Source organism: Gorilla gorilla, chromosome 10 (assembly GCF_029281585.2).
Source record: "Gorilla gorilla gorilla isolate KB3781 chromosome 10, NHGRI_mGorGor1-v2.1_pri, whole genome shotgun sequence".
NCBI classification, from domain to species: domain Eukaryota; kingdom Metazoa; phylum Chordata; class Mammalia; order Primates; family Hominidae; genus Gorilla; species Gorilla gorilla.
Genome location: NC_073234.2, coordinates 25480792 through 25503419, shown reverse-complemented (window position 1 = coordinate 25503419; position 22628 = coordinate 25480792). Strand labels below are relative to the sequence as shown.

General features: G+C 38.3%; 1 protein-coding gene across 2 annotated transcripts in view; it reads left to right on the top strand.

Annotated features, from left to right (window-relative positions):
• Positions 1–18845, top strand: part of CLEC1A (C-type lectin domain family 1 member A) — a 28567-nt gene extending 9722 nt beyond the window's left edge. The window contains exons 2-6 of one of the 2 annotated variants that reach the window (XM_004052692.5): positions 132–230; positions 7880–8056; positions 13637–13788; positions 15883–16001; positions 17809–18845. In XM_004052692.5, the coding sequence (XP_004052740.1) occupies positions 132–230; positions 7880–8056; positions 13637–13788; positions 15883–16001; positions 17809–17989 (728 nt within the window). In that variant the 3' untranslated portion in view covers positions 17990–18845. Of the gene's footprint in view, positions 1–131; positions 273–7879; positions 8057–13636; positions 13789–15882; positions 16002–17808 lie in introns of both variants that reach the window. The other variant, XM_019037776.4, reaches the window with a different exon arrangement.
• Positions 18846–22628: the final 3783 nt, after the last annotated feature.

Below are 22628 nucleotides of genomic sequence, written 5' to 3'. Positions count from 1 at the left end.
TCCAGCCCCTGTTACCGTTGTCCAGCCTAATTTGTTCTTGTGCAGAATTAACTCCACTCCCTTACCTGTTATTGACTTAGATGCAAGAGGAAGAAAAAGCCAAACGCTGCTTTCTCTTCTGTTCCCTGCAGAGCACAGGGCTCCCTCTTCAACGTGGCGACCAGTGGCCCTGACCCTGCTGACTTTGTGCTTGGTGCTGCTGATAGGGCTGGCAGCCCTGGGGCTTTTGTGTAAGTCTGCGCTCTGGCCTGGGGGAGGATCCTGGTTCCAAGGTTTGTCTAGGATGAGAAACACTTGTTATGGATTTGTTTTTTAAACTTTAATTCTTTACCCTTTGGAAAATTCAGTGTATCTTTTTTTAAATGGCAACTATTTAAACAGTGAATAATGGAAGAAGAATTTTAAAAAAAATCAGTTGCCAACTAGAATTAAACATTCTGTTTGAGATAAGAAGGGTTTTGTCTGTTTGTTTGTATGTCAATGTTTAAAAAAAATCATTTATTTTAAATAAATGCATGCTTCAGCCCTCTCCCATTCCACAAAAGACTAGGGTGTCAGAGGTTTGGGCTCTGAGAACACAAGGTTCAGTGGGCTAGTGCAGAATATGCTACCCACAGAGCCACGGGTACCATCAAAACAAGGAGAGTAGGTAAACTCCTTAATCACCATATTTTTTAAAGGCCAGGAGGTTATACAGTCACTTTATAAAATCTTGTGAAAATCAAATCGGAAAAATGCATATCTAAAAATATTTAAATTTCAAACTAGCAAAAACAAGTTAAAAAGCTTAAAAAAGAAAGTGGATGAATTTGCCTCAGTAGGTGAAGACCCCACAGCAATGTTTCCTAAACAGCTGAATAACTGTTCAAAGAACAGTTCTTTGAACTGTTCTTTGAACAGTTATTCAAAGAAAAATGTTACATAGAAGAGCAGATTTCAATGTCAAAAATTGGGTTTTATAGGAATTTTAATACTTTTGTTTGTATCTTATATTTCAAAATTAAAAATAATTTCTTATTGCCCTTTTTGATCCCAAAAGTTTTGTTTCATTGTGATAGAACTATTGTTTTGCAATCACCATTATTCTTGGAAATATAGAGGAACTCTTATGATTCATGAGGGATTTCTATACTTATATGTAGAGACCTGAATTTCAAATCTGAATGTTGAAAATTTCTAGTCAAATGACGTTAGGAATTTACTTGTTCTCAATGATCCTAATTGCAAACTGTAAAATCATGGAAAAAATAATAACACTATTTCAATAACTGAATAAGTAACAATATATGGTATATTGTCAATACTCAATATAATGATCAACATATAAACAGATTGGCAGTTTTATGTTGAGTAACATTTGAGAGTATACATAAAAATATTTATCAAGCAGTAAATATAGGTTGAGAATTTATTCCTGAAGTTAGGAACTAATATTATAACTCCACATTTCTATTTATTTATTTATAAATATACATAGATAAATTATTTAAATTATACATTTTTTTTAGGGCAGGAATGGTGGCTCATGCCTGTAATTCCAGCACTTTGGGAGGCTGAGGCGGGCGAATGGCTTGAGGTCAGGAGTTGGAGACCAGCCTGGCTAGCATGGTGAAACCTTGTCTCTACTGAAAATACAAAACTTAGCCAGGCATGGTGGTGGGCATCTGTAATCCCAACTACTCAGGAGGCCGAGGCAGGAGAACCGCTTGAACCCAGGAGGCAGAGATTGCAGTGAGCCAAGATCACACCACTGCACTGCACTCCAGCCTAGGTGACAGAGTGAGACTCCGTCTAAAAAAAAAAAACAAATATATATATATAAAACTTTGAGGTATGTCCTTTATATGCCAATTTTGCTGAATGTTTTAATCATAAAGGAATGCTGGATTTTGTCAAATGCTTTTTCTGCATCTATTGAGATGATCATAGGATTTTTGTTTTTAATTCTGTTTATGTAATGTGTCATATTTATTGACTTGTGTATGTTAAACCATCCCTGCGTCCCTGGGATAAAACCCACTTTATCATGGGGTATTATCTTTTTGATGTGCTGTTGGATTCAGTTAGCTAGTCTTTTTTTTTTTTTTTTTTGAGATGGAGTCTTACACTGTCGCCCAGGCTGGAGTGCAGTGGCATGATCTCGGCTCACTGCAACCTTCGCCTCCCGGGTTCAAGGGATTTTCCTGCCTCAGCCTCCTGAGTAGCTGAGATTACAGGCACCCACTACCACACATGGCTAATTTTGTGTTTTTAGTAGAGACGGAGTTTCTCCATGTTGGTCAGGCTGGTCTCGAACTCCCGACCTCAGGTGATCCACCTGCCTCGGTCTCCCAAAGTCCTGAGATTGCAGGCATGAGCCACCGTGCCAGGCCTCAGTTAGCTAGTCTTTTGTTGATGATTTTTGCGTCAGTGTTCATCAGGGATATTGGTCTGTAGTTTCCTTTTTGTTCTGTGCTTTCGTGGTTTTGGCATTAGTGTGATACTGGCTTCATAGAATGATTTAGGGAAGATTCTCCTTCTCTATTTTTGGGAACAGTTTCAGTAATATTTGTACCAATTCTTCTTTGAATGTCTGATGGAATTCAGCTGTGAATCCATGTGTGAATGGACTTTTTATTTGTTGGCAATGTTTTTATTACTGTTTCAATTTCACTACTTGTTACTGTTCTGTTCAGAGTTTCTATTTATTCCTGGTTTAATCTAGGAGGGTTGTATATTTCCAGGAATTTATCTATCCCCTCTGGACTTTGTGATCTTTCGTATTTGTGTGGTATCAGTTGGAACATCTCCCGTTTCATTTGTAATTGAGGTTATTTGGATCTCCTCTCCTTTTCTTGATTAACCTTGCTAACGTTCTATCGATTTTATTTATCTTTTCAAATAACCAGTTTTTTATTTCATTTATCTTTTGTATTTCTTTTTTTTTCATTTCAATATCATTTAGTTCTTCTCTGATCTTTGATACTTCTTTTCTTCTACTGGATTTGGGTTTGGTTTGTTCATGTTTCTCCAATTTCTTGAGCTGTGACCTGAGATGGTCTATTTGTGGTTTTTCAGACATTTTGATGTAGTCATTTAATGCTATGAACTTTCCTCTTAGCACCACTTTTGCTGTATGCTAGAGGTTTTCATAAGTTGTGTCACCAATATTATCGTTCTGTTCAAAGTATTTTTTAATTTCTATCTTGATTTCGTTGTTTACCCAAAGATCATTCAAGATCAGATTATTTTATTTCCATGTATTTGTGTAGTTTTCAGGGTGCCTTGTATTGTTAATTTTCAATTTTATTTCACTATGCTTTGAGAGAATACTTGATATAATTTCTGTTTTCTTAAATTTATAGAGACTTGTTTTGTGGCCTATCATATGGCCTTTGTTGGAGAATGTTACATGTGCTCATAAAAAGAATGCATACTCTGCAGTTGTTGGATGGAATGTTTTGTAAATATCTTTTAAGTCAATTTGTCCTAGGATATAGTTTTAAGTCCACTGTTTCTTTCTTTCTTCTTCATTGTTGACTTTCTGTCTTCAAGACCTGTCTAGTGCTGTCAGTGGAGTATTGGAGTCCCCCACTATTATTGTGTTGCTGTCTATCTCATTTTTTTAGGTCTAGTAGTAATTGTTTTATAAATTTGGGATCTCCAGTGTTAAGTGCATATATATTTAGGGTTGTGATACTTTCCTGTTGGACTATTCCTTTTATCACTATATAATGTTTATAATGTCCGTCTTTGTCTTTTTTTTTTTTTTTTTTTTACTGTTTTTGCTTTAATGTCTGTTTTGTCTGATAAAAGAATAGCTACTCCGGCTCATTTTTGTTTTCCATTTGCGTGGAATATCTTTTCCCACCTCTTTACCTTAAGTTTATGTGAGTCCTTATGTGTTAGGTGAGTCTTTTGAAGACAGCAGATACTTGATTGGTGAAATCCATTCTGTCATCTTTATCTTTTAAGTGGAGCATTTAGGCCATTTACATTCAGTGTTAGTATTGAGATGTGCAGTACTGTTCTATTCATTATGCTAGTTCTTGCCTGAATACCTTGTTTTATTGTGTGTGTGTGTGTGTGTATGTGTGTGTGTGTGTGTGTGCGTGTGTGTTATTGTCTTATAGGTCCTGTGAGATTTATGCTTTCAGGAGATTCTATTTTGGTGTATTTTGAGATTCTGTTTCAAGATTTAGCACTCCTTTTAGCATTTCTTGTAGCTCTGTCTTGGTAGTGGCAAATTCTTGCAGCATTTGTTTCTCTGAAAAAAACATTATCTCTCTTTCATTTATGAATCTCAGTTTCACTGGATACAAAATTCTTGGCTGACAAAATTTTGTTTGAGGAGGGTAAAAATAGGACCCCAATCCTTTCTGCCTTGTAGGGTTTCTGATGATGTCAGCTATTAATCTGGTAAGTGTTCATTATAGATTACCTGATGTTTCTGTCTTACAACATTTTCTTTTCTTTCTTTTTTTTTTTTTTTTTTGATACAGAGTCTCACTCTGTCGCCTAGGCTGGAGTGCAGTGGCACGATCTCGGTTCACTGCAAGCTCCGCCTCCCAGGTTCATGCCATTCTCCTGCCTCAGCATTCTGAGTAGCTGGGACTACAGGCGCCTGCCACCACGCCTGGCTAATTTTTTGTATTTTTAGTAGAGACAGGGTTTCACCGTGTTAGCCAGGATGGTCTTAATCTCCTGACCTCGTGATCTTCCCACCTTGGCCTCCCAACGTGCTGGAATTACAGACTTGAGCCACTGCACCTGGCCTGTCTTACAACTTTTAAGATTCTCTCCTTCATCTTGACTTTAGATAACATAATGAATATTTACCTAGGCGACAATCTTTTTCAATGAATTTCTCAGGTGTTTTTTGAGCTTCTAGTATTTGAGAGATTGTTTGGAGGTTCTAGCAGGAGAGTGCAGCTACACATATACCCTTGACCAGACTGGTCCTCCTCTATCGGGTGTGGTCGTGCTCTTCGACCGAGTGCACAGCTTCAGGAGGGATGCACATGGAACAGTGAGGGAGGAAGGGGACACACACCTAGCCAGCCAGATCCACTGAATCAACACTGGCAATCAATGGGGTGACAGATATCGCAGCCAGATCGCCCTTACATCCTGAGCTTCTAGTGTTTGGATGTCTAGATCTCTAGGAAGACCATGGGTGTTTTCCTGGTTTATCCCCTCAAATAAGTTTTCCAAACTTCTAGATTTCTCTTCTTCCTCAGAAACAATTATTCTTAGGTTTGGCCATTTACTATAACTCCAACTCACTTGGAGACTTTGTTCATTTTTTTTTTTCTATTATCTTTGTCTTTGTCAGATTGGGGTAATTCAAAAGCCTTGTCTTCAAGCTCTGAAGTTCTCTCTTCTCCTTGTTCTAGTCTATTGTTGAAACCTTCTACTGCATTTTCTATTTCTCTAAGTGTGTCTTTCATTTCCAGAAGTTGGGATTGTTTTTTCTTTACGATATTTATTTCTCTGGATAATTTTTTTAATCCATATCCTATATTGTTTTTTAAAATTTGTTTAGGCCGGACATGGTGGTTCATGCCTGTAACCCCAGCATTTTGGGAGGCTGAGGAGGGCAGATCTCCTGAGGTCAGGAGTTCAAGACCAGCCTGGCCAACATGGTGAAACCCCATCTCTACAAAAAATATAAAAATTAGAGAGACATGGTGGTGGACACCTGTAATCCCAGCCACTTGAGAGGCTGAGGCAGGAGAATCACTTGAACCTGGGAGGCAGAGTTTGCAGTGAGCCAAGATCACACTACTGCGTTCCAGCCTGGGCAACAGAGTGAGATTCTCTCTCAAAAAGAAAGAAAGAAAACCATAAATAAGTTTCTTAAGTTGGTTTTCACTTTTCTTTGGTATCTCCTTGAGTAACTTAATAATCAACCTTCTGAATTCTTTATCTGGCAATTCAAAGATTTCTTCTTGGTTTGGATCCTTTGCTGGGGAGCTAGTGTTACCTTTTGGTGGTGCTATAGAATCCTGTTTTGTCATATTACCAGAATTATTTTTCTGTTTCCTTGTCATTTGGGTCTATTGGGTATTTCAGTGAAAAGATCTGGAACACACAGGCTGCTGTTCAGATTCTTTCATCCCATGGGGTGATCCCTTGATGTTGTGCTCTCCCCCTTCCCCTAGGTCTAGGGCTTCCTTAGAGCCAGACTGCAGTGATTGTTATTCTCTTCTGGGTCTAGCCACCCAGAGGTGCTACCAGGCTCCAGGCTGCTGCTGGGGAATGTCTGCAGAGTCCTGTGATATGATCCATCTTCTGGTCTCCCATCTGTGGATACCAGCACCTGCTCTGGTGAAGTTGGCAAGGAGGTGAAGTAGACTGTGTGAGAGTCCTTGGTTGTAGATATGTTTAGTGTGCTGTTTAGTGTGCTGGTTTTCTTGAATGCTGGTTATGCTAGCAGTGAAGTTGTCAGATGGATGCACTCAGGACCTCTGGTTAGCCAGGATGTTGCAGGCAGTGGAATTAGCTGTTGTCTTCTCCCTCCTTGGAGCAGGGTTATTCTGTCTTGAGTTACTCTAATGGTTTGAGTTGGTTGGCCTCCAGCCAGGAGGTGGTGCTTTAAAGAGAGCACCAGCTGCAGTAGTAGACAGGGGATGTAAGCTTGTTCTAAGTTTGCCAGGATGAGTATTCAGGTTTCTCAGGTGATGGGCGGGGCCATACAGCTCCCAAGTTTATGTCTTTTGTGTTTGGGTACCAGGGTGCGTAGAGAAAAAACATCAGATGGGATCAGGGTTAGGCAGGTCTGAGCTCCCACTCTCCTTGGACGGGGCTTGTCATGAATCCTGTGGGGGATGGGGGTTGGTTCTCAGGATTTTATGGCTGCCTCTGCTGTGACATACAGGTCACCAGGGAAGTGGGAGAAAGCTGGCAGTGATAGGCCTTACCCAGCTCCCACATAGCTGGTGATGCAAGTCTTGCTCCTCCCATGCCCCACCAACACCACGAAGTTTATATCCTGGCAGCTCATGCCTGGGGCTCTGAACTTGCCTCAGGCTACAACCCTTCCCACTGAGAAAGCAAGCAGGTTTTCAGGCCACGCCCCTCCCCACCTTCCCACACCATCTGTCACAGTTCCTGTGCTGATGTCTGTAGCAGTTCCTCTTTGCCCCCTGGATTCTGCTTAAGAAAATTCATATCCAGTTGAAATTATTACAAAATTCATTTGGAAGCTTCTTTCATCCTGTGTCTCCTCTTTAATTCCACTGGCTGCCTTGTCCAAGGACCCCTGTGAGACAAAGTCAGGGATGGCTTCCCTGGGCTTGAGATGGAGAATGGGAGTGCCTACAGGACTCTTCCCTCTGCTTCTTCTACTTTTATATTTTGCATATGTTTTATATTTGGCTCCCTACATCCATTTCTGCTCCAGGTGAGGTTAAATCCTTCTCATGTAACCCAGATTTTCAGGTTCCCCATTAGGGAAGTGTGTTCAGAGGTGGGTTTTCCCCACTTCACACATTTTTGGCTGTCTTACAGAATTTTCAGTATTGAGTTGCTTCTTTCAAAGGATCTGTGCATTCTTTCAATTTTCCTGTTATGTTCCTGAGGTGGTTCTTGGAGGAAAAGTTCACAGTGTGAGTCTCCTCACCCTGTTCTATTGTCCAAATGGGAGCTCTATCTTAGCCCTCTTAGCCGCCATTTTCTCCCCATGACTTCACATTTTTAGACAGACTTAAAGAAATTAATTTGCCCAAGGTGATACAACTTCTCATATATGTACTAGAGTCCAAACTTGAATATAGGCAATATGAGAACTCAGAGCCTGAGATACTAAAAAATATACTGTTTTGTCTTCCCCATAAGCAGAAAATGGAAATAAAACATAGAAATAAGCTGTCCAGTCTGACTTGGTCATTTGGGTTAGTTTTTCAGTACTACCAGCTCTCCAATACTGGTCAAGACACCATTTCTCAAATGGAAGAAAGATTAGGAAATGCGTCCCAAGAGTTGCAATCTCTTCAAGTCCAGAATATAAAGCTTGCAGGAAGTCTGCAGCATGTGGCTGAAAAACTCTGTCGTGAGCTGTATAACAAAGCTGGAGGTAAGTGTGGCCTGGTCACTCTGTCCCCATGTTGTCTGGAAACAGAGAGATGGATTTCCTGCCGGTGAAAGTGAGAGTCAAGTATTATTTAACTAGAGGTCTGGCAAACTGAAAAAGGGTTTGGGCTTCAAGATCATGATCAGTTGTTGGGATCATGTGATTCATATGTGTCTGTGATACCATACATCAAGGGACTCTTCAAATGCAGACATTTTAAAACAATAAAAACAATTAACTAAGAATAACCAAAATAAGACTACAGGTAAAGAAAATACAGGGGTATGTCTCAATTTACCTCGGCAAATGTTCTTACAAATTCTTTCCTAGTAAGAAGTAAGCAAACTCATAACTATAGTTCTCAAATCTTAAACAACATACAGGGACTAGTCTGAAAATGCAGATAACCTGAATCAAATTCAAGTTATTTTAATTCAGGATAACTTGGCTGGGTATCAAAAATATGTAGTTTAATAAGGACCACAGATGATGACAGTGCCAATGGTAGGTGAACCACCATTGATAAAATTACTGCTGGAGAAGTCTAGGAGCATCGCTTCAGTGTGAGTGCATGTGTATTCCTATTCTGCTATTCTTTTCAGGTTTTGTGATAATCCACTTTATTCAGGTCAGCTCTCTCTTCTGCTCTCTTTATCATGCTTACTTAGGAAATGGCATACATGTTCAGGTTTCCACTTTTTATTTCTCTTTTAGGAACTCTGAAGGAGGGCAAAGTCTCCTCATCTACTATACACACACCACTTCCCACCTGAAACAGACATCCTGATTGCATGGCTATGCAGGAGAAAATATTAATAGGCACAGTTTTACTTCTCTAAGTGATTCTTTCCTACATAACGAATGACCTCAATGGTCATAATGCCCTTATTTACTAATTTTTCTTTTTCCTTTTTTTGGGGGTGTGGGGAGATGGAGTCTCACTCTGTTGCCTAGGCTGGAAGGCAGTGACACGATCTCGGCTTGCTGCAACTTTCTCCTCCCAGGTTTAAGCAATTCTCCTGCCTCAGCCTCCTGAGTAGCTGGGACTACAGGTGTGCACCACTGCACCCAGCTAATTTTTTCTTGTATTTTTAGTAGAGATGGGTTTTCACTGTGTTGGGCAGGCTGGTCTTGAACTCCCAACCTCAGGTGTTCCCCCTGCCCCGGCCTCCCAAAGTGCTAGGATTATAAGCGTAAACTACCGTGCCCAGCACTTATTTACAAATTTTTCCAACAAAGCCCAGTGTGCATACTTTCCTTTGTTGGTTGCCATATCTTCAAAAAGATAATCCACTACTTGACAGGCTGAGGCTAGGAGATTGAGCTGAGGAGATCAAGACCAGCCCAGGCAATATAGTAAGATACTATCTCAAAAATTATTTTTATTTTTATTTTTACTTTTATTTTTAATTTTTTTTTTAAGACAGAGTCTCGCTCTGTCACCTAGACTGGAGTGCAGTGGCATGATCTCGGCTCCCTGCGTCCTCCATCTCCTGGGTTCAAGCGATTCTCATACCTCCTCTTGGGTAGCTGGGATTACAGGCATGCACCACCATATCTGGCTAATTTTTGTATATTTTAAGTAGAAACGGGGTTTTTCCATGTTGCCCAGGCTGGTCTTGAACTCTGGCCTCAAGTGATCTGCCTGCCTCAGCCTCCCAACTGCTGGGATTACAGGCATGAGCCATTGCACTTGGCTAAAAAAAAATTTTTTTTAAGGTAACCGAGATTTTCCTAACACAAATGGTCTTTCAAATTTTTATTTAGGTATATAAAAACAAACAAAAAGAGAAGCTATGCAAATAAGTTACATTTAATTTAAATATAAAATCTAAATGCAAATATATTAATGCTGCTTCTCATAAAAAATTCTTACATATTTTTGGTTAGATGTCAGTTCTCAGTTTTAATCTGCTACTTTTTATTTCTTACCCTCATCTTACCCATTATCCATCCATCCATCCACCCACTGAAGTGATATTTATGCATTTAGTTCGTACTGCTACCAGTGTGGTTGGAGTATTTACTGAATGCCTACTGATGCATATCTGACAAAACACACAGGATGTCTACTCTCATGGACCACTTACTGTAGTGGGGTAGTAGAAGTAAGTATATTGAAAAACATAAAATAAGATGACTAATGTCTTTGTCTGTTTGTGTTGCTATAAAGGAGTACCTGAGCCTGGGTAATTTATACAGAAAAGAGTTTTATTTGGTTAATGATTCTGCAGACTATACAAGAAACATGGTGCCAGCATCTGCTTCTTCTGAGAGCCTCAGGCAGCTTCCACACATGGGGGAAAGTGCAGCAGGTAACATGACAAGAGTCCAGGAGGCAAGAGATTGGGGAGAGACATGCCAGGCTCTTTTTAACACTCAGTTCTCCTGGGACTCATAGAGCGAGAACTCACTGAGCTGTTCATAAGGGATCTGCTTCCCTGACCGAGACACTTCCCATTAGGCCCCACCTCCAGCACTGAGGATCAAATTCCAATATGAGATTTGGAGGGGACAAATGTTCAAACTATATCAACCAGCATTTCCAAGTTGGCCCCCAACATTCCTTATTTTAGTACTAAAAGTCCCACATTCTGGGAAACTCTAGGTCCCAGGTATACAGTAATGATCGGCCAACCTAAATACAATGTATGAGAGATTAATCAATCCGATGAGAAACGAAGGTAAACAAGGCAAGAAGGATAAGGAATTCCAGGGTAGTCTGTTGCTACTTTAAATAGAGCTGTCGTAAATCCTGAATTAAGATGATTATATGGTAGCAAAGACTTGAAAAGTTGAGGGAGTTAGCCGTGTAATATAGAGAAATAATAAGCTTTAAGGTAAAACAGGAAACAAAAGAGCCTTAAAACATGAATGTATCTGCATATTCCAGGAATAATGAGGAGCTCATGCGGTTGGAGTGGAAGAGTAACAGGAGGCTAGGTAGAGATAATGTACAGCATTAGGTGCCTTTGTGAGAGATTTGGCTACTATTTTGAGCAGATGAGGATTAATTATGGGGTTTTGAGCAGAGGAAATACATGATCTGGCATAAGTTTTTAAAGGCTTAATCTACATTCTGTTAAAGTTAGACTGGAAGAGGAAAGAATAGCAACAGAGAAATCAGATAAGAGATGGCTATTACTAAAATCTAGGAGAAATATGATGGTTCTTCTAACTAGGATATTGTTTGTGGAAGTGATGGCATGATGGGATATAAATTGATGTGTGAGAAATGAAAGATTCAAAAACAGCTCCAGAATTTGGGGGCAGAACAACTAGAAGCATAGAGATGTGATCGAGTGAAAGGAGGAAGAATTCTCTGGCTACAAGGGGAAAATTAGAAACCAGGAATGCTGTTTGGGGAGTTAGATATATGAGGAAAAAATTCTGGGCCAGACATATAAACAGACTTACATTCCTTTTGTCCGAAACACAGCAGAAATAAAGGAGAAATGGAGAGAGAAAGGACTATAAGAAAAAAAAAGACAATTAGCCTTTTTTTTTTGGATGACATATTTTCATGTATTTATGAAATGGAATGCCCGTCCTGGGGTTATTGGCCTTGCTAATATGAACATTATTGTTTATTGATCCTAAATATCTATAAACATTTATTGCACTATATCATATAAAAATGGTAATTTATAGGTAAAGAGAGTTCATAGAAGGTGTACATGTTCCGTTTAGAAATTAGTATTTTATTTTTCCTAGGTGTATATGCCATGGACAAAACATTTGAGAACAGTTCATTTTCAGTCCACCCATTTTTCTGGCCAAAAATATGCATTTTTCTCCTTTAAAAATATATATTTTTGGGGGGAGCAGAGAGGTGGGGAAAACAGGGTCTCACTCTGTTGTCTAGGCTGGAATGGAGGGTATGTGTATCTGTATATCTATCTATATCTATGTCTATACCTATATCTATATGTATATAGAGAGAAATGAATTTCTTCTAATCTGTATTCTATTTTCCTCCTCCAATGGTTTAAGTAATAGTATATCAAATATTAGGTAGTTGAAGTTAAGAAAGTAAAGAAGTTTCTCTATCTCTGTCTCTTTAGTTACATAGTATCACTACCTATTTCACGTAAGGCTCTCAGTCCTTTAGTCTCTCACCTTTTGATCTAATTGTCCCTTGCTTCCTCCTAAACATTCATTGAAAATTTCTCTATTAATTCCCCTACAAGTAGGGGACTTGTTTTTACATAGAGCACATAGAGGGTCACTTATCATATCTGAAGATTGAAGGTATTTAAGAAAACATTGTATGTGAGACGGGAATGAGGTATTAATACACTGTACCAAAATTGCAGTTACATAGTTTTTATTTACTGAATCCAGAGCAGAATGAACCAAGATTCTCCTTGCTGAGTCCAGTTGCTGCTTCATAATCTTTTTCAGCACAGCACTCCAAGCACATATCACCCACCTAAGTTCTCACAACGACAGGGACCATAGTTGAAACGGACCTTTATTAAATGCTTTTTATGCGTAAGTCTCTGCAAAAACTGGACTCTGTTTTTTACGTATTTACTCTTCACAATAATCCTTTTAGGTAAGCATCATTCCCATTCTTGTTCTGTGTTTTAGAACGTCTGAGGCTTCCTGCATTTTTGCTTGAGTCTCTCCAGGTTGTTACATTTCTCCTGGTAGAATTCTGAAGCAAGCCGACCTGTCTGAGAGAGTGCAAAAGCTATTGAGCTCCACAGCAAGTTTTTCATAACATGACAAAGATATCCTTCTAAGTTATTTATTTATTTAAATTTTGTTTTACTTCATGAAATATTTCAAATTTACAAGAAGATGTAAACAATAATATAATACCTACCTGTGTATTAGCCACTGAGATTTTAACATGTTAACTAGATCGCTTTTAAAATAAAGAAATTGTTATAGATATGACTTGGGTTCTCATCCCACTACAAACCCACAAGGGACTGGATTAGGTTCCTAACTCTAACTGACCCAAGGTCATGTATCCACATAGGGTTAAAACTACAGCTCTCAGGGCTTGGCACCTATATTTGCGATCACTACCCATACTTCTCTGGCCTGGATGCCCAATTTAATTTGTGACACATGGAGATTCAGCATTCTAACTTCAGGCTTGCCTCAGTATTTTTTTCCTTAAAAAGACTCCACATCATATTGGTATATACTGTATTTTTTAAAACTTATTTTACTATTATGTAAGATAATTTTGAGAACATTATAGAAACTTTATTTCCTAAACACAATGCAGTTGGAGTTTCTGTACATTTGAATGCTTTGCGAAATTGAATATTCTCTTCATGTGCTGAATTTCATAGGCAAGTGGCAAGAAAGTTCTAATCATTTATTACTAGATTCCACATAAGCAATTAGTGTCTGTTTTAATTTCTACAACATACTTAGGACCAGTTATAATTCCTGGCAGTTAGTAGGTATCCAGTAAACATTGTAGTTATCATTGCCTGGGTAATTAATTAAATATTGAGGAAGAGTTAATTCTTTCTTAGGACATCAAATACTATATAATTTCAAGAGAGGAGCAAGACAGACTCATGCAGAAAATAACAACAAAATTGGCTTTTTTCCAAGCACACAGGTGCAGCCCTTGTACAGAACAATGGAAATGGCATGGAGACAATTGCTACCAGTTCTATAAAGACAGCAAAAGTTGGGAGGACTGTAAATATTTCTGCCTTAGTGAAAACTCTACCATGCTGAAGATAAACAAACAAGAAGACCTGGTAAGATTCTGAGGCTTTTCAATGTTTGAAGGATTTCAAAAAGAGGCCTTAAAAGCGTTAGGCAAGAAGACTCTAAGGATCAAGAATATCGGTCCACAGGTTTTCAAACCTGTTTCAATCAGGGCCTGAGTCTTATTCCTACTGCTTTGAACGGTCCCCTGAAGTAGATAGAAGGAGTTGTGTTCTCCACAAATACACACACCTTAGGAAGATGAGCAATATCACTTTAAACTCCCCTCTCAGGGAACAAAGTTAGAATGTCTTAACTTCTTTCCTGTTTTGATTTGGGTAGAAAAGGAATAATATTGATGCAATGTCAGAAACATGAAAATAGGGCTGCCTGCTCTTCCATTCTAAAAGTGGCAAAGCTTTTAAGTGGAAAATATTTAACTAAGTTATTACCATAATCTGCAAATGTATATCTTGCTTTCCAGAAGTTTACAGCCTAGGATAGACTGGTCAAGGCAAATGTGACAATAAAACTACAAGTTGACATATATTGAGTTAGTACATGCAATTAAAGTACATAATTAAAATATGATTATTCCCCTTTCTCTCATATTTATTATTGCTTTTGAATTGAAGTTCTCAAATAGTATGGCCGTTGCTTATTTATCATTGTTTCTCTAGAATTTAGCAGAGATTTTTCTTGATGAAGAGTAGGTTATCAACAAAGGGTTATTTAATTGAATTAAATGCTCAGCTCACTACACAAATTCTTAACATCATTCTAATTACTTCTTAATTTCTACCTACCTCCTGAAATCTGTGATGAAAGAACCTCTGTAATTTTTCTCAGCTACTAATATTTTATAACCCTTTCTCGATGGCTTAATTTAGGCAGAAAGCGAGGCAATTTCTTTGACTAAGACAGTGTGCCCTAGCATAAACCCTCCTAATTTTTCTTATTCTCTTTGATTCCTCTGCCTCCAGCATACACTGCAAACTCAGGTATAAAACTGAACTATATTATATCATGTGGTAGGAAATTTTCTTGTTGAACCTATGTAGTTATTTTCTATCATGAACTTCATATATTTGTATATATTTAAATCTTTTTCATATGATTTGCTTTCAAAACTTTTAATTTGAAGGCACCCGCCCATTTAATTGGAATAAATATTTTCAACTACAGTTATTTTCACATGTTCACTCTATGACTATTGCTTGGTAATAGCTTCATTTATATTTTCAATAATCTCTCATTAAATCAGTATATTTTATTAATTATCTGAGGGGTTTTGGATGTAACAATGAAACAAAGTGTATGGCCTTGAGAAACTCATTATTTAAATGGATAATTATAATAAATATTTAGATAATTTCTATGTTAAAATATTAGGAGTGCACTGAGCCTGGGGAGGTTGAGGCTGCAGTGAGCTATGATCGTGCCACTGCACTCCAGCCTGGGCAACAGGGTGAGACCCTGTCGCCACCAATCCTCCAAAAATATCTATTAGGAGTGCAGAGTGAGACTAGATAGAAGTAAGTAAACATCTTTTAAAATGTAAACATATGTTAAATATGGATATTGGGAAAAGGATTACCATGTATAGGACTATACACATGTGTGCGCATAAATATTTATAGATAGAAATTTAAAAATTTCTTTCTTCTCTTCTTAGTCTAAGACATAAATCATCCTTGCAAATTTTTCTTTTACTTTTTTTCTTCCTTTCCCAGGTATTTATAACGGTTACTACCTCATTCCTGCACTTTTCCGTCCATATTCTTCCATGTCCCAGAATCATTCTGCATCTCTTTGTTAGTCTTTCCCTCATATTTTTATGTCAACATTAATGTTTAATTCTGTGCCTTAAAAGCCAAGGGTCAGGAACAAATCTTGGTTGATGTGATTTCCGCTTTCAGAATATCGACATGTGTTCCATATTTACTAAGACAAAATAAGTTATTAAACCTGGACAAATTTCTGACTGGCCTCAGCATAGATGCTTTTTCTCTTAAGCATATGAGCATCTATGTGAAGCAGGACTTGTGTGTGCTTTGAGAAAAGTGCTGGCTGGCCCATGCATGTCTGTACATGTGAGTAATCATGCCACCAAAGCTAAAGCTTTTCTTATGTGCTTTTCACAGGAATTTGCCGCGTCTCAGAGCTACTCTGAGTTTTTCTATTCTTATTGGACAGGGCTTTTGCGCCCTGACAGTGGCAAGGCCTGGCTGTGGATGGATGGAACCCCTTTCACTTCTGAACTGTAAGCCTTCAGGATATTTTATGGGAAAGGCATTTAACAAAGATATTTTGCTTGAGTGATAGAGCTCAAGAATTTGGTCCATCAAATATTAATCAAACTTCTGCTTTGTACTGGATACTGTGTTTGCAGGAGGATGCCTGAAGATATTTGAACAATAGTGCATCCTCATTTTGTTTGTGTGTGTGTGTGTGTGTGTGTGTGTGTGTGTGTGTGTTCGTTTGATTGTTTTTTGAAATAGGGTCTTGTTCTGTTGCATGGGCTGGAGTGCAGTGGTGCAAGCTCTGCTCACTGAAACCTCTGCCTCCCAGGCTCAAGCTCTCCTCTCACCTCAGCCTTCTGAGTAGCTCGGACTACAGGCGTGTACCACTACATGCAGCTAATTTTTTGTCTTTTTTGGAAAGACAGGATTATGATGTGTTGCCCAGTCTTGTTTAGAACTCCTGGACTCAAGTGATTTGCCCATCTTGGCCTCCCAAAGTGCTGAGATTACAAGCATGAGCCACCGCACCCGGCCAGTGCCTGCTTTTGAACTGCTTATAAGCCAGTGAGGGAGACAGATACATAGCATTAGTAAAATATCAGGGTAGTTCTCTTGCTGCTTTCAGAAGTTTGTGTCTGGGACATACTGCAGATGAGAGAAGGGAGAGACAGAGAGAGAAAGAGAGAGAGAGAGAGAGAGAGAGAGATCTTTCCCTGAGTGAGTAAATTGAAGCCCAGGAGTCCAGGCTGTAATGGTGGTTGCCTAAAGTCACACAACTTGTCAGTACCCAGAGATAGGATAAGAGTTCTTGGCTTTCTGTGCAGTAAAATAGGGAGCACATCTTTTAAAAAACACAATCTCTGAGAAAAGATTTGCTGAAAATGTAAGGGGTAATATAAAACACTAGTCGTACATATGCTGTGAGCATTTAGACAGGAGTACATATGGTATCTGTGTTAGTCCATTTTTGCATCAGCATAAATGAATGCCTGAGGTTGGATAGCTTATAAAGAAAGGAGGTTTAATTGGCTCACAATCCTGCAGGCTGTACAAGCATCTGCTTGGCTTCTGAGGAGGCTTCAGGGAGCTTTACTCATGGCAGAAGGCGAAGCAAGAGCTGGCATGTCCAATGGCAAGAGAGAACACAAAAGAGAAGGGGCTGGGGGGAGGTTCCAGGCCCTTTTAAACCACCAGATCTTGCATCAACTAACTGAGTGAGAACTCACTCATCACCAAGAAGAGGGCACCAAGCCATTCATGAGGGATCCACCCCGATGACCTGAACACCTCCCACCAGGCCCCATCTCCAACACTGGGGATGACATTTCAACTAAGATTTGGAAAGAACACACATCCAAACCACATCAGTATCCTTTGAAAGAGGAAATTGTAATTTCTCTATCAAAATATATCACATTTAAAGCTATATTTGAACAGACACCATTCTTCCCTATATATAATATATCATTGTTCTCCCAGGAGACAGGATATATTTGATGTAATCATTTGTATTTTACAGTTAAGTAAACTGAGTTACAGAGAAGGTAGAGAACTTTTTAAGTGGCAGAAAAACTATATAAATTTGGAGGAGAACACGTAGCTTCGCTTTAGTTAGAAATGATTTTTGCTGTTTGGGGTGACCTGCTGTTTCTAAGAATGAGTATGGAAACTTAGGGGCTGAAGAGAAAGAGGCACATGACCCCAGTTTCCCGGTAAACTTATTCTGGTATCTAGACTATAATTTTATAACCCTAGAAAGAATGGGTATTTAATATTTTATTTTAGAAATAAACCGTGATTGAATTTACTTTTTCTTCCTTTCTTAAGGTTCCATATTATAATAGATGTCACCAGCCCAAGAAGCAGAGACTGTGTGGCCATCCTTAATGGGATGATCTTCTCAAAGGACTGCAAAGAATTGAAGCGTTGTGTCTGTGAGAGGAGGGCGGGAATGGTGAAGCCAGAGAGCCTCCATGTCCCCCCTGAAACATTAGGCGAAGGTGACTGATTCGCCCTCTGCAACTACAAATAGCAGAGTGAGCCAGGCGATGCCAATGCAAGGGCTACTTGAGACATTGGGAAATGGAACATAATCAGGAAACACTATCTCTCTGACTAGTACAAAATGGGTTCTCGTGTTTCCTGTTCAGGATCACCAGCATTTCTGAGCTTGGGTTTATGCACATATTTCACAGTCACAAGAAGTCTTATTTACATGCCACCAATCAACCTCAGAAACCCATAATGTCATCTGCCTTCTTGGCTTAGAGATAACTTTTAGCTTTCTTTCTTCTCAATGTCTAATATCACCTCCCTGTTTTCATGTCTTCCTTACACTTGGTGGAATGAGAAACTTTTTGAAGTAGAGGAAATACATTGAAGTAACATCCTTTTCTCTGACAGTCAAGTAGTCCATCAGAAATTGGCAGTCACTTCCCAGATTGTACCAGCAAATACACAAGGAATTCTTTTTGTTTGTTTCAGTTCATACTAGTCCCTTCCCAATCCATCAGTAAAGACCCCATCTGCCTTGTCCATGCCGTTTCCCAACAGGGATGTCACTTGATATGAGAATCTCAAATCTCAATCAATGCCTTATAAACATTCCTTCCTGTGTCCATTAAGACTCTGATAATTGTCTCCCTTCCACAGGAATTTCTCCCAGGAAAGAAATATATCCCCATCTCAGTTTCATATCAGAACTACTGTCCCCGATATTCCCTTCAGAGAGATTAAAGACCAGAAAAAAGTGAGCCTCTTCATCTGCACCTGTAATAGTTTCAGTTCCTATTTTCTTCCATTGATCCATATTTATACCTTTCAGGTACTGAAGATTTAATAATAATAAATGTAAATACTGTGAAGTGTGTGTGATTTTACAATGGACTTATGGTTTGTGGGAAAATTCAGCATGGAAATGCTTTTCAAAATATGATAGCAGTCATTATTTTGATTGTGCCTTACTGAGAGTTTTTGGGGAATTTACAAGAGTACTGATTACATGATTATCTGGAGAAAATAAGATGTCTTTGAAATACATGTTGGCTTCAACAGAACAGTTTTAACATTTTCCTAAAATGAAATCTTTTGAGGCGAGCTTATGGCATCAACACATGGTTGATGAGGAAGCTGAGTTGCATTAGTGCACATGATTTCCATTCAGGTCATGGGAAATGAACAGAGACAGTGACATCTTTGTAGCTGCACCTTTGTGAGGCACTTCCTTCTTGAGATGACTCCATGCACAAATATAACAGGGATCACTGGGAATGATACCATCACAGCCACCAAGTTTATTGGTTTACTGATAAATCAATTTTGAGGGTTTTATGCTAGAAAAGACAACATTAAAAATCTTTGTTTTCCAACAGTGGAAACTGAGGTGCTTCAGTTTTGTTTTTCATAAACATCTATCTCATGGTAAAATGACGTATAGTAGCAATCATATGATAGAAAGAACACATTGGTGCTCATTTTCATAAACTTCATTTTGTTAGACTGTCACTTAGCAAAGACTATTGCAGATTCTTCCTTGAGAACTTTCCTTTCAATTTTCTGTTGATTTCCTTAAAATTTTCTTCAGGGTCGAGCAAGTTCTGTTGATACACTGTGTCATGCAAAGAAAACTGTATTTGTGGTTAGAAAATGAAGATTTTAGACCTCTTATTCTGATTTACTTATTAGGCAAGTCACTTTACTTCATGAAACCTATTTCACTGCATATGAAGTAGAAATAATTATAATTTCCTCATAATGTTACTGTTAGCTGAAATGAAGTAAATGTGAAATCAGTTTCATAATGTGAACTGCAATAAAAAATGTAAGGGAAGTCAAGAAAATATTTTTAAAAGGATCTAGTGATTTATTTTTAAATATAGGGGCGCACACACACATGCATAAGCAATGTTAAAAAGAAAAAAACTTCAGCTCAATTAAATTTAAAAGAGTTTAATTGAGCAATGACGCATTCACAAATCAGGCAGCCTCCAGAGCCAGAGTAGACTCAGAGGCTCCAGTGCAGCCATGTGGTAGAAGATTTATGGACAGAAAAAGGAAAACGTAGTAAAGAAAACGGAAGAGAGGTACAGAAAAAGCTGGATTGCTTACAGCTCGGAGTTTACCTTATTTGAACACAATTCAAACAGTTGGCTACATTTTGATTGGCCAAAGCACAGTGATTGGCACAAGTGTAGGCTAGGGTCTGTTTACCCCTCAATTTGTTATAGTTGACATTATGTACAGAGAATCCTTTAGGCTAAACTTAAAATACGTAAAAAGGCAGCGTTAGGCTAAACTTGATTTATTAATAACAACAAACTTCTTTGGAAATTTGTATTTATGAACGAATTGTAGAAGGGCACCTACTTTGGGGAGCTAAGGATTTTATTACCAAATATTTTTGACGATGAGTGCAGATTTTCGATGAAAGTAGTTCATATAATAGGTACATAACAAGAAATGAGAAGTAAGCCTGCAGTTAAGCAATTGTTATGTGAGCCTTGTTGCTACAGAAAGAAAATATGACTGATAGGAGGAAGTCAAATGATTTTGTGGACTAAGCTGTAAAACAGAGACATGCACTCGTTTAAGTTTTGACTCCTAGCATCCTATGTGGCTGCAGTCTAGCTCAGGGATGGATGACAAGCCACTCTTTAAGTGCCATTGATGTGAAGGGTCTAGCTGCCTAGAGTGAGTTTTGAATGGTATGTCATTCGTATGTCATTCCAAGTCTGGGACTAAGGGATAGTGTCACTTTAGATTGTGAGGAGGAAAAAATAGCATACATTTGACATACTTCAGCTCCTTCCCTGAGTTTATTCTTCTTCATGTTTCCCCTTAATCCCTTCGTCTTTATAGCAAAACTCACAATATTGATCACAATGTGAACAAACATTTCAAAACAACAGAAAAAGTGTATAGCATAACATTCTCACTACACACTTTAGAAAAATGATATTAAGAATAGGAAATAATGATAAAGTGAATTTTAAAATCTGATTTGCTAAGAACAATATCCAGTTGAGAATCAGAGAGGGGCACTGTATGAACTGGTTTTTCTGGATGAGGAGACTTTTTTCTTTCTAGGTTCTTGTTTATGTAATTCTGAAGAAATTGCAGGAACAGTCAAACGAGGAGCCCAGCCTTTCCTGGTAGAGCTGAGATCCCCGGTACACAATAAGCTCTTTCTTTTCCTGAGGATATTGAACCAGCTTTCAGGATTTATCAACAGGAAACAGGTCATGAGCCCTGTAACAGCAGGAAGTGTGAGAAGAGTAATGGGGAGCTTTTATTTTGAGGATACAAACACATTATGAACAAGGTAGAAAAGTCTAGTAGGTTAGCAGGTTGTCTCCGGGCCAGCTTTAATATTTGGGAGTCAACTCCTCTGTAGAGATTCTTACAGTATTTGAAGATTACAAACAAATCAGGATCTTCTGATTTAAAGCCTGCGTGACTTTTGTACATGCTTCATTATACGAATAGATTTTTAGGCTCAAATAGTATCTACTATTATTCTACCAATATTATTATGATGTATATTTTTTATACATTTAATGTACTTTAACCAAACATGTAACAAAAGCTCTTCACATTTGCAGGATAGTTTTATTTTTAGTTTTCTTTTCGTTTGTTTAAGACTAACTTAGAACTCAATGAAAGAGATCTAAGATGCCCAATTCATTGTTGGTGGGACTAGGATATAAGACTGGCATACTCAGTGTTGTATCTGAAAAGCCTTGGTATCCTGGACCAAAAGCAACCTGCAGAGAAGAATCACCCAACTATAGCATCTGTGTCGAAAGTAGCATCGCTGCTGAGGAGATTTGTAGGAGCTGAAGTCAGCTGCGCTGTAGATAAATTCTAATTTGAAAATACTGCATCATACGCTACGGGATGACATCAGCTGAAGGATGTTTGCCTTTTGCTTTATTGTACTTCTTAAAGAATTATTATAAATGCTTCGTATCCTTTCTCTAAACATAGTTCCATGACAATACTTTGAAGAATCTTTAAGGCAAACAGTCTTTGCTAGTAAATTCTGCTATTGTTTCTCCTTTATTCCAGGTTATTACTTTCAGCTGCCAGCTGTCAGCTGTAAAAATCAAACACAGGAGACAATATATGCTGTGTTTTCTCTGCTGTTCTCCTTTTTCAGGTTCGGCAGAAAATTAGAGAAAAATCTCTTTTACTTAAACTCCCACATTTAAACTCTAGGTGAAGCGTAAGTAAACAAAAACATGCTCTTCTCATCCTTACACAACCTTACCCATTGTAAAAGGACATTTAGGTAAGAGGATATTTAGTTTCATTTAAATGATTTCCAGTGACTCAGAGAATTAGGTTTTTTTTTTACTTTATATATTTAAGTGGTGCCTTTATGCTTAGGAAGAAAAGATGATAATCTAATGAATCTCAGCTCCTCTTTATGAGAAATGAAGAATTAAATAAAATTATACTGAATTAAGCAAATATTTATTGAGAACCTACAATGTGGTACAGCGTTCTTGTAGGGACGTAAGTGGTAACAAGTAATATAATAATAATTAAAGAATCTGTTCTTTCTGTAGATCACAAGGTTCTTTGCTATTAATGGTCTCTAGGGAATAAGATAGTCCATGCTTCAGGGAGTCTACAGACTTAGGGCA